General features: G+C 40.3%; 1 protein-coding gene across 7 annotated transcripts in view; it reads right to left on the bottom strand.

The window, feature by feature from the left end:
• Positions 1-15,721, bottom strand: part of dok4 (docking protein 4) — a 48,500-nt gene that overhangs the window by 10,449 nt on the left and 22,330 nt on the right. For 4 of the 7 annotated variants that reach the window (XM_008405019.2, XM_008405018.2, XM_017304133.1 and 1 more), the window contains 7 exons: positions 14,086-14,492; positions 10,674-10,778; positions 7,972-8,079; positions 5,090-5,204; positions 4,834-4,953; positions 4,441-4,630; positions 2,543-2,681 (listed from right to left, as the gene is read on the bottom strand). In XM_008405019.2, the coding sequence (XP_008403241.1) occupies positions 2,543-2,681; positions 4,441-4,630; positions 4,834-4,953; positions 5,090-5,204; positions 7,972-8,079; positions 10,674-10,778; positions 14,086-14,151 (843 nt within the window). In that variant the 5' untranslated portion in view covers positions 14,152-14,492. The remainder of the gene's footprint in view (positions 1-2,542; positions 2,682-4,440; positions 4,631-4,833; positions 4,954-5,089; positions 5,205-7,971; positions 8,080-10,673; positions 10,779-14,085; positions 14,493-15,721) is intronic. The other 3 variants (XM_017304135.1, XM_008405021.2, XM_008405023.2) reach the window with 3 other exon arrangements.

Raw genomic sequence — 15,721 nt, 5'->3', positions numbered from 1 at the left:
TAACCAACCAATTGGGGAAGTTGTAGCCTGATGACGTGCCTCTCCTCATTTGCATTTATTTTTTCCAAATTTTGTGGGGAAATAGAATGTGATAAATAAGAAAATAGGGAAATACTAAATGAATAAGGGAAATTGGAAAATGGGAAAATTAAATTTTTTTTCAAACAAATGTTAAATGAAAAATAGATAAAAGAAAAATGGGTAAATAAAAAGGGATATATGAGAAATTGATTAATGAAACTGGGAAATAGAAAATCAGGTTAATGGAAAAAGGAAATTTAAGAACTGTTAAATTAAAAAATAGATGAATGAAAAATGGGTAAATAGATAAAGGGATAAATGAAAAATGGACAAATGAAAAATAGATAAATGAAAAAGAGAAATTGAGAAATTGATCATCTGAAAAATAAATAAATGAAAGAATTGGGTTAATGAAATAGGGAAATTGAAAAGTGGTTAAATGAAAAATAGATGAATGAAAATGGGTAAATGGATAAAGGGATAAATGAAAAATAGATAAATGAAAAAGAGAAATTGATCATATGAAAAATAAATAAATGAAAAATTGGGTTAATGAAAAAGCTGAATTAAAAAATGGTTAAATGAAAAATAGATTAATGAAAAATGGGTAAATGAAAAATAGATGAATGAAAAAAAGGTGATTGAGAAATTGATAATATGAAAAATATATAAATGAAAAATTGGGTTAATGAAAAAGCTAAATTATTTATTTAACAATTTTTTATTTATTTCACTCATTTTCTTCCTTTTTAAAATTTATTTTACTCATTTTTTATTTATTTCACCCATTTATTTATTTATTTATTTATTTATTTATTTATTTATTTATTTATTTATTTAATTTTGGCTGAAATGGCTCTCCATACATGAACACTAAAGTTTAGATCAGGCCAAAAATATCCAACCCAGCCCAAGCCCAGGGGCATGGTGTCCAAGTTCAATCCAAACTGACTAATTAACTTTAATCATGGGCCCAAGCCCAAAATTAAACAGGGCATATTATTTTAATTAAAATTTTGCAGCGTTTTTTTAAATTTAGACAACCATTTGAATAGGCAGTATAACTTCTTCCGTTTTTAACATCTCCCAGTTCCATTTATCGCTTGTTGTAACATCAGAATGAGTCAAGTGCATATCAGCTGGGATATGTGACTGATAGGAGCGGAGCAGGTTGTTGCTGCATTGTGCAGTGAGTTATGCTTGTTACAGTCTAATAAACTTCTGCCCCTTACTTTCTTTCCTCCCTCAACAGGGTAAACTGATGGCTCCTCTATTTATTTATTTATTTCAAACAGAGAAAAAGTAAAAACAAGAAAGAATAGAAATTACACAAATTATCATGCCCAATTGACATGCAATTATCTGTTCGACAAGAAGCAGGTAGAAGATACAAGATTATAAGTAGATCAACACATGTCATGGATTCTGTGTTTTCCTCTATCTCTTTTATCCTCTTCTATCTGCTTACATGCACCGCTGCAGCTTGCATAACCATGCTTATGTATGAGGGGTTCTGGCCAGGAAAAGACCAGAACCCCTCAGCGTAAATTACATTGAGAAATAATGAGATTTGGTTATATATAATAACAAGCTTTAATGCCGAAAAATAATCAAATGTTACAAGCCATACATGTCATATAAATGGAACAGATACAGAGTTACATTCACCGTCCAGCGCTGGGCCACACTCAACACATCTTAGGGATGCAACCATTGAGGCAAAGACTGTAGCACGAGTTTAGCTTTTTATTCTTCTCTGCAGTCTGTACCCTCCCTAAAGGGTAGTCTAATCAGTTTCAGTCCTTTTACATATGACTCCGCCAGTCACATTTGATAATTTTTCAGCATTAAAGCCCGTTATATATAACCAAATCTCATTATTTCTCAAGGTAATTTACACTGAGGGGTTCTGGTCTTTTCCTGAAACTTTTTAACAAATCTGGGTGGAACACAGAGACAAAAATTTATGTCACACACAACTTTACATTGTGCATTCTTGCTTGAGTTTCTCTGTGCTGGATGTCTTGCCCTCCTTATTAAGTGTACCACAGAAACTCAAGCCCAACCCAGACATCAAGCAAATAATTTTGACTGGACTGAGCTCAAATTTTGTGTCAAGTTCTAAACTAACCCACATCTCCTCTTGGGCTGTGTGTGTATGCGTGTGTGTGTGTGTGTGTGTGTGTGTGTGTGTCAGCCAGGTTGTTGTGATCTGTGTTTTGTGTAGTTATTTTTGAGGTTTTTCTGTGTCTAGATCTGTTTTCCCTTGTGAGTCGCTGTCTTTCCTGTTGATTGTCTAGTTCCCTGGTTACCCTCCCTGTGTATTTAAACCCACTTGTCGTCTTTGTCTCTTGTCGGTTCCTCGTCTATTGTTCATCGTGTATTCTGCCGTTTGCTAGATTCCTGTGTTGCTTGTGTTCCTGAGTCATCTTCATTAAACCAATACTGTTATTATGTCAACCTGGGCCTACCGGCGTCTTCCTCACCTCCACTATCCACAAATCATGACACAGGTTCTCACCCTTCTGTTTTTCTCTAACTCCAGCAGAACCTTTTTGTGCTGCTCAGCGATGGCCAGTGTAGAGGAGTGGACCCTCTGGTAAATCTGCTCCCCCTCTTTGGTCTGGAAGGTGTAGAGGCCTTCACCACTATCACACATCCTTCACACAAAGACAATGCTGTATTAAGCCAGGATATAAAACAGCACTAGCTAATGTACTGGAAATTTAGCAGTCATTTCAGAAAAAAATGTTAGAATTCAGAAATGGAATAATGTGAAAAATATGAAATTTTTCATACATTTTTTTGCAAGTTACATATTTGAAACAATCCACAATCCATGATTGCTACTTATAGCTCTTGAAAATTACATATTGTTGTGTGGGATGCACAACAATATGCACTCATTACCGTTATTGTATTAGTATTTTACAGCACTTTGGTCAACTGTGCTGATTTTAAAGTGCGTTAGAAAATAAAACTAACGCACTTTGGAATGGTACACCTTTAATTGTACCATTCCAATTAAAGGTGGAATGGGAGATTAGTGATCGACCAATACTTAAATGTGAGCGACCTCTCCAGGGTGTACCCCACCTCTCGCCCGGAACATTAGCTGGAGATAGGCACCAGCAATGGATGTTCAAATACATTTAATTTTCATTTGATTTAATTAATATTCAACAAGCTGGATAGAGAATACACATTGTGCAATCACACATCTGGCAGATGGATGCATGTAGCTCACACTTGTCAATTAAATTATGAACATAGACCTGGATGTTGTGTGTAATTAAATGTTTCAGGGTTTTGATATTGACCTGGAGGCTGAATCTATATTCAGCAACCATTTTGGAGACTGGAATTACAAGCTGCAAATTGAAGTTATCAGAAATTGACAAGATTCTCTCAGCAAAGGAGGATGCACTCATTCCAAAGTCTCAATAGCTCTTCAACATGCTGTCAGCTCCTGTATAGTGAGATGCACTCAGTTGAGATTTCATGTCAGAGAGTATACGTAGTTAGGATTTTTTTTAAATATTATTTTAATTGTTACTAACTGATTTAGTTACCTCCACAAATGAAGCCTGGGCGAAAAGTTGAAGATCTCTTCAGGTTTGCAACAAGTAGCAGGTGTGTGAATTCTAATCCATAAAATGACGGATGTTCTTCAGATTTTCCCGTCACCATTTAAGAAACCCAGCAATATATGGAAAATGTTCCTCTAACAAGACTCCTGTCTCTACCACTCCCATCCCAGCCTGGAGTGCCTCCAGCTGGCTGTCCAGGCTGAGGGACCTGCCCTCTGTGCTGGAGGTTTGAACTTTGAAATTTTTCAGTTTCGTGAACAGACCCACAAGTGAATGGAAAAATTCCCGACATCAGAACTTATTTGACAGATGTGTTTCCATCTCCTTTTAAAATAATAAAAAAAAAAATGAAATTTTAGTCAAATAAATCAAATTGTTGCACAATAGTTTGCACATTTTCTGGTGATTAAACAGAATTTAAATTCCCTTTGCTGAAATTTGAAAATGTTCCAAAAATATCTAATGATATATAAAAGTGTCACTTGTCTTTTATTTTAAACTTGGCTTTAATCTTTGATCTTTTGCATTAGCTAATCAAACATGATAAAGTGTCACTCAAGGGTTCAATATCATTTTCTTAAAAAGTCAAGTAGTTACAATTCTGTGTTTATGGATGCCCACATCAGTGAGTAGTGCATGCATACCGCAGAAATCTCACACGTACTACAACACACATTTAAAGTGCTATAATAATGGGCAGTGGCTACACAATCATTTCAGTATCTCTACTCCAACATATAGTTTGGAAACTGTGATTATATGGATAAGTTTAGTAATAATATATATATATCGCCTACTTTTTGCCACTGTCAGCCCTTCCAGGTCTCACCGTCCGGCTTCAAAAGTGAAGCGAGTGGCATCACGTCCGTAGCGCCGGAGAGAGCAGAGGGGCCAGGTAATCAGCCTGGTGCGAGGGTTGTGGATGTCCCACAGGTATATGTTCTCATGGGTTATCTGCATCATCCCCTCCCCATAGATATCCAGGTTTGGACAGGGAAGGAGGAACACATTGAAGCGCTCTACAAGACATAAAATGCCAGGATAAAAGGAAACAATATTTTCTAAGGGAAGACATTTGATCAAAATGAATATTGAAGAGTTCTGCTGTGGACTGAAACCTCCCTCTAAGGTTGTATGTCTCAACAATATGTGTGTGTGTGTGTGTGTGTGTGTGCGCGTGCGGGGGGATGTGTGTGTGTGTGTGCGTGTGTGTGTAAAGTACCTGTGTGTTCACACTGCACTCCAGCAGCCAGCAGGTCAGGTTCTCCCATACTGATGTCATTCAGTCGAATACCAAGACACTCGATAGACAGCATCTTGAACCAGTCCTCTGCCTCCAGCTCTAAGGCACACATTTCACATCTGGTCTACTCCGTCTTACTATGACACAAGCCTGCTCCTGGAACATCTCAGCAGCGATGTCCGGCAGCTGAGCTGAAGTACGTGAATGATTGATTTGATTGTGTAAGTTTGTTTACCTGATTCACAGGTGAAGGTGCGTGAGGAGTCATCTGTAAACACAATGGCTACTGCGTGTCGCTTGGTATCTCGAGGTAACCGGGTGATGTTCTTGACATTACTAATTTCTGTCACCTAAATAAAAAAAGAAAAGGGAACATATGTTGACTAAATTAAAATTAAATTTTGCCCCTCCATCTTGGGGGTTGTCTGCATGAATGTTTAAATCTTTCACAATTATTAAACAGTCCTAATAGAAGGTAGAAGATAGAAGATCACAAAAATTATTTAAGAAGTTAATTTAATTGTTATGGGACTATAAATACTTGAGAGCCAAACATTCAAAGAGTTTTTGCTAGAAACCACCTACCTCCTGACTCCCCTTATGCTTCCTGCTCTTACTAAGAAAATCTCTAGTTTTGAGGCGCTGACTCGATCAGCTCACTAAATCTGAGGCACTTGTGCTGTAAGTGTTATCTCGGCAGATGAGGTACTTTGTTTTCAGGTCAAATGTTTATCGTATACCTTATCTCTCCGGGCTGTAGCTAGCTCAAAGTCAAAAGTTTATATCAATAAAATTACACCCAGCACATTGCTAGTATGACATAAATAACAAAAAATATTTGTTTGAATGCCAAAGGGAATGGTAATGCAATACAAATTGTTTATGTAAAGCAGAGGTGTCCATGAGGTGGATATAAAAATAATCCCTCACAAAATTGTAATGTGGTCTTTGTTAGCAGAGTAATGAGTGTCTCCACCTGTCATATGGGACACTGGGGTTCAATGGTCGGCTGGTGTTGAGTAAAGCTATTCAGTTCCTTTTTTGTTATTCTCATTAAGCACAAACTGCTTAGTTGATACCACCAGTAGCTGGATTCTATTCAGAATTTGTTAATCTCACTTTCTGAAACTGGTCCCATGTGTCCTTGACAGTTTAATATGTTCATAAATACATTGTTGTCTCTGCATGTTTGGTCATACCTACATGTATGAGAAGTGTGTTTTATTGATAAGACGTACAAGACGGCTTGAAGGAAGCAATTTTACTGATATACACCTCCAAAGTATTCTCTTCACAACTCATGTTAATACATTTACTTGTTTTTTGTTGCCATAAAAACACTGCCAATCATCTTCCTAAAATAAAATAGTATGAGGAGCAGAGTAAATAAATATGTCTCAAAATGTTTCCCTGCAAAAAACAATTTTTAAATGTTTTATGAACAAACATCATCTGCTCCATGACAAAAATTAATCAGAGAAGTCACAAAGAGGCTATTTCTCTAATTAACCATTAGTATTAGTGGGTAGGTGTTATATTGTTAAGGCTGATTATTAATTACATCTAATATATCTGATTGAGGAAAGTCACAGAATACACACATCTTTGGTTCTTTAGAAATGAAGCGGTAAGAAAGGGTAAGGTGAAGGAGACATGATGATCATATGACAGTCAACCTGTGTCTTAAAGAACTATAAAGAAGGATTCTTGCTGAGATCTGTAGAAGTAAGAGTCCCACTTTGATGTGAAGGCTGGTTCTTCTCAGTGGGTGTGGACGTGTGCATACACATGATAGTAATTACTTTATTTATTTCCCCCTACAGAAAATATACCTGCTTGACATGATGTGCGGATAGTAGAGGTGAGGAAGATGCCGGGAAGCCCAGCTTGTCATTGTTAAAGTAGATTTAATGACGGAAAACACAGGAACTGACAGTCGACAAAACAGTGAAGTAGGACAAGGACCCGACAAGAGACAAAGACAACAGGTAGGACTAAATACACAGGGAGGGTAATCACTGAAACGAGACACAGCTGGGAACTCAACAGGTAAGATAAGACAGGAACAGGACTAAACACAAAAAACCTTAAAAATAAATGCACTGAAAACACAGATCATCATAGTACCCCCCTCTCAAGGGCGGCTACCAGACGCCAAAAATGTCCAAACGAAAAACCAAACTGGGGTGGGCAGAGGGGTGCTGGATGGGGGGGCCAGAGTCCAAAAAAAAACATATCCCGAGCAGGAGGAGGGTCAATGGAAGGAGGACAATAGGTCAACCCAACAGAGTGGGCGGAGACACAGGAGGCAGATCCCTACAAGGAGGTCAGGCGGGCGACGCCAGCGCAGGAAGTGGAGCCGTGGAGTTGGGACTGGTGGGCGGCGCCGATGAAGAGGCCCCAGCTGGAGGCTCCGCAGCCTCAAGAAGACAGCTGAAGGCTCAAGGGGGCCAGCTGGAGCCTCTGGAGGGCCAGCTGGAGTCTCGGACGGAGCACAGGGGGTCAGAACAGCAGCAGACTCTGGGAGCTGCTCCACAGCAGCGGGCACTAGGACCTGCGGCAGCAGGGACGGACTCTGCCTTGGCGCGGGAACCGGCGGCAGCTGCAGGCGAGGTCCGGTTCCGGGAGGTGGGATCACCCGCCTCGATCCCCACAGAAAATCCCAGTCTCTACGAGCCGACCCTTCGGTCCGCCGGGTTAGGCTCTCATGAGGGCAATAACCTCATATCAGATCTCAACCTTGGGGCTTTCCTTTTGCGTTCCTGACCTTTGTTGTGGCCGGGTCCTTCTGACATGATGTGTGGATAGTGGAGATGAAGAAGATGCCGGGAAGCCCAGGTTGTCATTGTTAAAGTAGATTTAATGACAGAAAACACAGGAACTCCAGGAACTGACAGTCGACGAAACAGTGAAGTACTACGAGGGCCCGACAAGAGACAAAGACAACAGGTGGAACTAAATACATAGGGAGGGTAATCACAGAAACGAGACACAGTTGGGAACTTATCTACAGGGAAGACAGGACAGGAACAGGACTAAACACAGAAAACCTCAAAAATAAATGCACTGAAAACACAGATCATCACACTGCTGTTCATTACAAAAACACAAACTTACTTTGGGACAAGCTCTGGTGTATGAAGCCTTCTCATCAGGGTATTTCTCAAGACGACAAGGTCCTTTGCTCGATGACTTCTTAAGCACAAGCCAGCAGCGCCGATAGATCTGAAATGCGCAGGGACACCCACACAGTCACAAATGCAAAAAAAGGAATCACACCCTCAGAACCTTTTATTTAGTCCACCAGTGACTATAAAAAATGTGCAGGTGTATACAAAAAAAGTTAAGAAGTTGGTTTCTGCGAGTCCCACAGCTGGTTTCTTACCTTATGGAGACATGTTTTATCCAAATTATTTAATAATAAAAAGGTAAAAATACCAAAGAATAAGTGTTGGTTTGTGAGGTGTGGGCTGGTCTCAGATAGAATAGACTGTCTGAGAATAACTCACAACCCAACAAGCCAGCAATACACTAACAATAGTTTAAAACTTTTTTAATTGACTCCTGTTTTGTTTATGGATGGTTACATTGCTCAATAAATGTGGGTTGCAATATTAAATTACAACCCCAATTACAATTACAATTAAGTTGGGACGTCATGTGAAGCATAAGTATAAACAGAATATCTTGCAAATCCTTCTCACCCCATATTTAATTGAATTCACTACAAGATATTTAATGTTCAAATGGATATGTTATCCATTAAATGTATGTTTATTGACATAGCAATTTGAAAAATAGTTCAGGATTTATAGAAACCATAAATCTAGGTGATGGGGGTTAAAAGACTTATTTAGCACCCTTTATCTTTGGAGCAGTGTTAAAACATTTTATTTGGTTGCAATTATTTACCAATTATTATATATTGGGGTTTTTTGGGGGCAAATATTCACTCATTTGAATTTTGATGCCTGCACAATGTTCAAAAAGGTTATGACAGACCGAGGAATCACAATCCTTCTCGCAAGTCATGGGTCTTCTGCAGTGGGATTGTCATGAGTTATGTAGGTGACGTTAGACGGCAGTAGAACCAGGTAGTAGTGAAAATAATGGGTTTTAATGAAGGAAACAACAGAATCCAGGCAGCGCAGGTGAACAACGACATTAGCTCTAACTCTGGTAGCAACTGGTAGTCAGCAACACAACGGAAGACAACTAGACACAAAAAGGATCCGACAAGGAGCATGGAACACAGGTGGGATTAAATACATAAGGGGTAATCAGGGAACACAAGACACAGCTGGGAGCAATCAAGCACAGACGAGACAACCAGGAACTAAATTGACATACAGAAAACCAAATCCTCACAGTATTTGGTTCCTCAAGGGTGGCTACTAGATACCTAAAAAGTCCAAAAACAACCCAGCTAAGGTGGGCGGAGGGGCGCTGGACCAGAGTCCAAGAAAAACCACAAACAAAACAAAATAAACTCAGTCCAAAACCAAATATGGCCGAGAACTGACCGGTTGACAATGGCGACGTATTAGGTGGACCCATGGTGGCGGGTCCGGTGGGCGGCAATGGTGCAAGAAGTAAATCCCATGAGGAAGTGGATGACCTGGACACTGCATGGACCCACATAGAGGCGGAGGCAGTCTGCCCTGAGGACAGCTGGTTCCACAAAGAGGCGAAGGCAGTGAGCCCTGAGGCTGGCTGGACCCACGTAGAGGTGGAGGCAGTTGGCCCTGGGGCCAGCAGGAGCCATGGGGAAGCAATGGAACAGGTATGTGCTTGGGTTCCAGGAGGCTTGGCTCTGGCGGCTCAGGGACATTCACTGCGGGTCTCGGTTGGAGCACAGGGACTCTCGGAGGAAGCGCTGAGAGATTTACTGGCCTGTTTACTGTTGCCGGAGGTGAGCAGACTATGACGGCAGGAAGAGAGCAGACTGCGGCAGCAGGAAGAGAGCACTCTTGGTCTGGCGACTGGAGACCAAGACGAAGCTCAGGTGAGCGAAGGCCAGTGAGGAGTTCAGAGGACCAGGGAACAGCGGAAGGCTCTGGAGATGGCTGGGGAGCCATCTCAGTCTGGAAACCGGCCACGCCATCAGCCATGCTACCTGTCGACCAGCTGACAGTCGAGCTGCTTGAAACCCCAAGACCAGGGGTACTATGGCTGGGGATGGTGCTGCAAAATGAGGGGACTGGAGCTGTGGAAATGGACGAAGAGTGAAAGATGGGAATGTCTGGCTTTGGTAGCAGTGGTTTGCCGGCCATGACAGCTAAAGTTGCCTGGCGCTACCACTCTGCCTCTTCCAACAACTCTGTCAAGTTCATGAATGGGAGACGGGGAGACCAATATTGAAGAGCCAAAACAGTTCTGGGGATGGAGCTTGTTTTCGCCAGTGTTTATAAATTCTCTTACGACTTGTTGTAAGCTTTCTATTCCTTCTGGGTACATGTGAAGTTGCTTCTTCTCTTTTCCATGAACCTCATCGTAGTCTTGGTCGGATCCTTCTGTCATGAGTAGTGGAGTTGTAAGTGAGGTTAGACGGCGGTACACCCAGGTTGTAGTGAGAATAATGGTTTTTAATGAAGGAAACAATTAACAAGGTGAGCAACAGGATTAACTCTGGTAGCAACTGGTAGTCAGCAACACAACAGAAGACAGCTAAGACAGAATAGACACGACACTGATCCGAAAAGGAGCAGGGAACACAAGTGGAATTAAATACACAAGGGGTAATGAGGGAACACGAGACAGAGCTGGGAACAATCAAGGGCAAGGGCAGACGAGACAACACAGGAACTAAATTAACATACAGAAAACCAAATCCTCACAGGGATGCGCCCAGAAAACCTTGGATATCTGAGGTCTGGGCATCTGAAAACATTTTCCTTGGATGCCCAAGCCACTTCAGCAGATTCCTTTAAAAAAAACAAAAAACAGATTTAATTGGCTCTAGTGGCCTTTATTTGATAATTAGGTGACAGGAAAGTGGGTAATGAGAGAAGGGAAAGACATGCGTCAAAGGTCACCAGGCCGGGAATCGAGCCTGGGACTTCCGCGTCAAGGACCGAAGCCTCCATACGTGGGTTGTGCTTAACCCCTGCGCCACCACAGCAGACTCCTTTTAATACCTAACAAGCTCCATTCCCCATCTCTTGGGCAGAATCCACCTGTTTTACGAAGGAAGGTCATTTTGGTCGCTTGAATCCATGAATCCTACCCAAGTTCAAGTCCCAATTTTAACCCAATTTCAGTAGTTTCTACCATCTCCTTAGTTAAGTGCCCAAGTCCTTAAGAGCTTCTTCAACACACCTCTTGAGGACTAGAGTTTGAGACTGCTGCTTTAAAAGTTTTCTCTGCTTGATGTATCTGAAAGACTTTACTTTTCTTAAACTCTAGATTAGCGGTTCTCAACGTGGGCGGTACCGCCCCCCAGGGGGCGTTCAGAGGACGGCAGGGGCCGCTGGCGGACATTTTTACAAAAGGGGGGCGCTGGGACTCCTTTGGGGGGGCGTTTGGTCGAAGGTAAACTTTACACCTTAGAATGCACAACAATGCCAGTTTAGACTTTGAGCAACTTGGTAAAACTGTATTGTGTAACATTAAATCATGCTTGGCTACAACTGTATCGATGGCAGCTCTTCTTCTATTCAGTGTTTGTTAGCTTCTGTTAGCTTCTTGGCGCAGCTCCGTTCTCCTGCTCCTGCCACGACACCCTCACTGTGTATACCTCTGAAAAATGAACCAATTTAAATAAAGAAATAAAGAAATCCCTCCATGAGTGATACGATAGAGAGCGTTCATTTTATAGCGTTAGCACCGGTGCTGTAAGAGGTCCGGTACGAAACGGGGGTGATAGATCAACACAGCACTTTTAAATTTCAATAATCAGAATGCAGAAATTGTTTCTGTTGTTTAAAAAGGTTTATGTCAGTTTGCCTTTTCCCCATCGATACGCTTCCTGACCGCCCTGCACCTTAGAGGTTAAAAAAAAAAAAAAAGACGCGCACATTGCGCAAAACTTTGAAACAGGAGAAGCGGGACATAAAACTGAGTGACGAACTAGATGTGAATTATGGCATAAAAACAGAGAATCCGACGCTGAACAGTGAAAAATCAACACATGATGTGAAACATATGATGATTAGGCGGCGCAGCAGGTAATGAGTAAAAATTACTGATGGTGAGCGTCAATAAATGATCAAATAAATCTAGCAACAGAAAAGAAACTAAAGTGGACATAGCAATAAACCAAGAGAGGATAATACTAATCAAAAGAAATTAAATGGAAATGAATTAAGAACAAAATGCGAGAATAAACTAAGAAACTAAAGTAAATACAGAGGAATAAACTGGTATGGCAAGACCTTTCGATCAATACTTAATACAGAGACTGTATGGCAAGAATAAACAGACACTATTTCCAGATAAAAGGTAAAATAATATTGTTGAAATGTCATGGGTTTGTTGAGACCATATCTAATACTGAGAATAAATATATCTTAAAGAACTGATCACTTATTTATGCTTTTAATTAGATTTGATATATTTATTTCTTCAATATTATTTTTTATATCAGTGTTAATGTCATGAGGCTGATGACTCCATGACACTTTCAATTTGACTCATTAGGATTTGATTAATGTTACGTCCACCAGGCTCATTTGATGGGACAACATTAATGGAGACCACACAAGGATTTAATGTGTAAATGAAAGTAGAATTTATTAAGTTATATGAAAGAAATAACCCTGAAAAAAAGAAATGCCTGAAATAAGAAACCAAAATGGATTAAAGCAAAACCTATAAATAACCAGAAATGAGCAAATGCAAAACCTAACAAAACTCAACCAAAAGATACAAACCAAACCAAGTGGGGATCTGAGGAGAGGGAAGGGAAAAGCCCCCTCTCTGCTGTATGCCTAGCAGCTTTAAAGCTGCAGGACGCCAATCAGGGGAACACCCAACACCTGCAGGGCCTGACTGCAGAACCCTGCAAGGAAAAAGAGGGCAGGGCCCACTGATGCCGTAACAATTAAGAACCAGATTTGACCTTTGTAATTTCTGTCCATTAAAACTATTAATCTATAAATCAATAGACAGGKCTATATAAAGAYATAAWCCATGTTTCTGTCTCATATTTGTATGGCATTAAAAGGATCTGGAACTTTTGCTTTTCCACTGAAAGCTCTGGTTTGCACAATAAATGCCATGTGGGTGACGTTTTATGGATGATACTCTGATGTCCCATTCTCCTGAAGGCAGCACAGAGCTGCACCACCAGAAACTGACAGAAACACTGAAGAGAAGAAGAGTTATGATTAATGTAGTTACAGTTCTATCCATGTTTTAAGGTTGCAGAGCTCAGTCGTTTGCAAATAGTTCAAAGTTTAAACTGGCATGTTGTACATTATCTGGTCATTTTGTGTAACATTTAACAACTAGAAAATGGCACAAAATAAGAATATTTTTTCCACTCTGGCTGCTGTTAGATCTACCAATTTTAACTTGAATGTTCATTTCATTTTTCGTAGACGCCTGTGAAAATAATTTCTATTCCCATGRCTTTTWTGTTCTCTGGGAAATTATTTTTGATGATAAATACAGAAACAAGCATAAAAATCAAAACATCTACAATAGTGATAGTAATATTAATGATAAAATAACAGTCAGTGTAAAGTAGCCTGCAAATTCTTTGGTGGGGGGCAGTGAGGGACCTGGATAAAAGCTAGGGGGGCGCTGGATGTGTTTGTTTAAAATGGTTGTTTAAGAAATAAGAAGCTACTCTTTCATTGGATAAGCCTGTCAATAAAATCAACCAATGGGCTGTCGCGGTCGATAAAAATTATATTTAATGTACATTTTTTGTTAAATTATGACAGCGTAGGGCTGCCAGATATGGACAGTAAGTGCATCAGTCTGTAGTCCAGATTGTCAGTCGTCCCCTGGACAGAAGTTTAAACTGAATGCAGCTTTTTTTTTCTGTTCAAATTGTCAACCCGTCACAGTGGCGGGTGCGTTGCTCCAATTTACATGCCACTTCATACTTTTACCTGCATTTGGCCAGTGGCAGGKGCTAATTTCCACTCCTGCTTGTGGACGCAGGGGTGGCAATTTGCTTGGTTAAATAATTTGTTTGGTTAAATCAAAGGAAATTTTTAGGCCAGGCAGTGTAATAGCAAGACTCTAAGTAGCATTCCATTAATGTAGATGAAACACACTAACCCCAAGCTTCCGACTCCGCATTCGTACATAGCCCTGCTTGACGATGTCACTGAAGTTAGTGGCCATCTTTGTAGGGCAGAGAACCTGCTGCCTGCACCCAGAGAGCTCATCCAGATGTCTCTCCTGTCCTTCAGCTAATAAGCCACCTTTTTCTTCTCAGCTTTTAAGCTGCTTTCATATGTAGTTCTTCTGTTCTTTGGGTCTTTGTTTCTTTCTTTTACTACTTTCTGTTTTTAGTTCCATTGGACGTCAAATCCTCCTTCAATGAACAAACCTCCTTAACCTTCCTTTAACTTTACCATTTATTTAGCTCCATGTCTTCTCCCACTCCTCTTGTTTTCTCATATTTCTTTTTGATCTTCGGGCAGTTCTTTTCTTATCTCCATGTAGATTACCTCTTCTTTATCCTAGGGAAACAAATGAAAAAAAATTAAGAATCTAATTAATGACACAGTACATTACAAACAGCTTTGCAGGATGTTGGATGGCTTGGTTTAATGCAATGGATAAGAACACTGACTATGTTTGCCTGTCACTGTTTTTGCTTACGAATTAAAAATATATGATTACAGTTCTACTTAATCTGAATTTTACCTCACTCCTTAAAGCTAAAAAACAAGTTAATTTACATTGTACAATATCATTTAAAATTTTTCCTTGTTACAAATTATTCTAAAATTCTTTGTACTTTGGTTTATAAAGTCCAGAGGACTCCAGAGATTCACACTATATTCAGTCATTCACCGGCTAATCAGTTTTGTGAATCTGCATTTTTCCCTCCTCGCAGCAATTTTTGTAGTCCAAGTAAGTTTATGCCAAAGTTGCAAGTAAACAAGTCAAAATGTTATAGTTAACACACAGGATTCCTTACATCACCCCCACCTCTTCGAAGTGTCTGGTTAAATGTTATTTTTCTCGGGAATGTACCCACATCAGTGAGAAAATCCCTTTTTCGAAAGTTATGAACCTCCACCAGGTTCAAGAGGGATTTACCGAAAGACGTCTGATTGAGACGTCAGTTTCTTCTCGCTATAGAAACTAGGGACACAGCAAAGCAGTACATTCCGAATAATGCTAAAATGACAGCAAAGCTAATTTCAGACATAAATGTAGTGTGTTGATAATGACGTCCTGGGCATTGGTTTGATAGCACTATTAAACTATTATTGGCAAAGCGGCGAACTTGGCATACTCGCCAAAGCAAACAAAATACTATAACTTTCACATAAAAAGGTCGATTGGCTCCAAACTTGGCACGAGGGATCCTGGTTGGATGCCTGACTATCCTATGTTGTCATAGTTAGACAAAATCTAATCCCTGCCCTCTCAGAACAGCTTCTAAGTAAGCTTTCTAAACTTTCTAAGCTTATTTAGAGAGCTCCATCTCTGACCCCCTGGGGCTGATCAATATGATCTAGTTCAGTGTTTCTCAACCTTTTTCGGGCCAGCGCCCCCCTAGCCCTAATCCAGGTCCCTCACCGCTCCCCACCAAATAATTTGTAGGCTACTTTGCACTGACAATTATTTTATTATTAATGTTACTATCATTATTGTAGATGTTTTGAATCGGCGCATCGATTATGTTTTCCCGGACACTTCAGCGCGCCTTACGCTCCTTCACCTCGCGCACATAACG

This window comes from Poecilia reticulata, linkage group LG3 (genome assembly GCF_000633615.1).
Source record: "Poecilia reticulata strain Guanapo linkage group LG3, Guppy_female_1.0+MT, whole genome shotgun sequence".
Taxonomy (NCBI): domain Eukaryota; kingdom Metazoa; phylum Chordata; class Actinopteri; order Cyprinodontiformes; family Poeciliidae; genus Poecilia; species Poecilia reticulata.
Note: the sequence above shows the minus strand (reverse complement) of the source record. Positions and strands in the feature narration are given on the sequence as shown.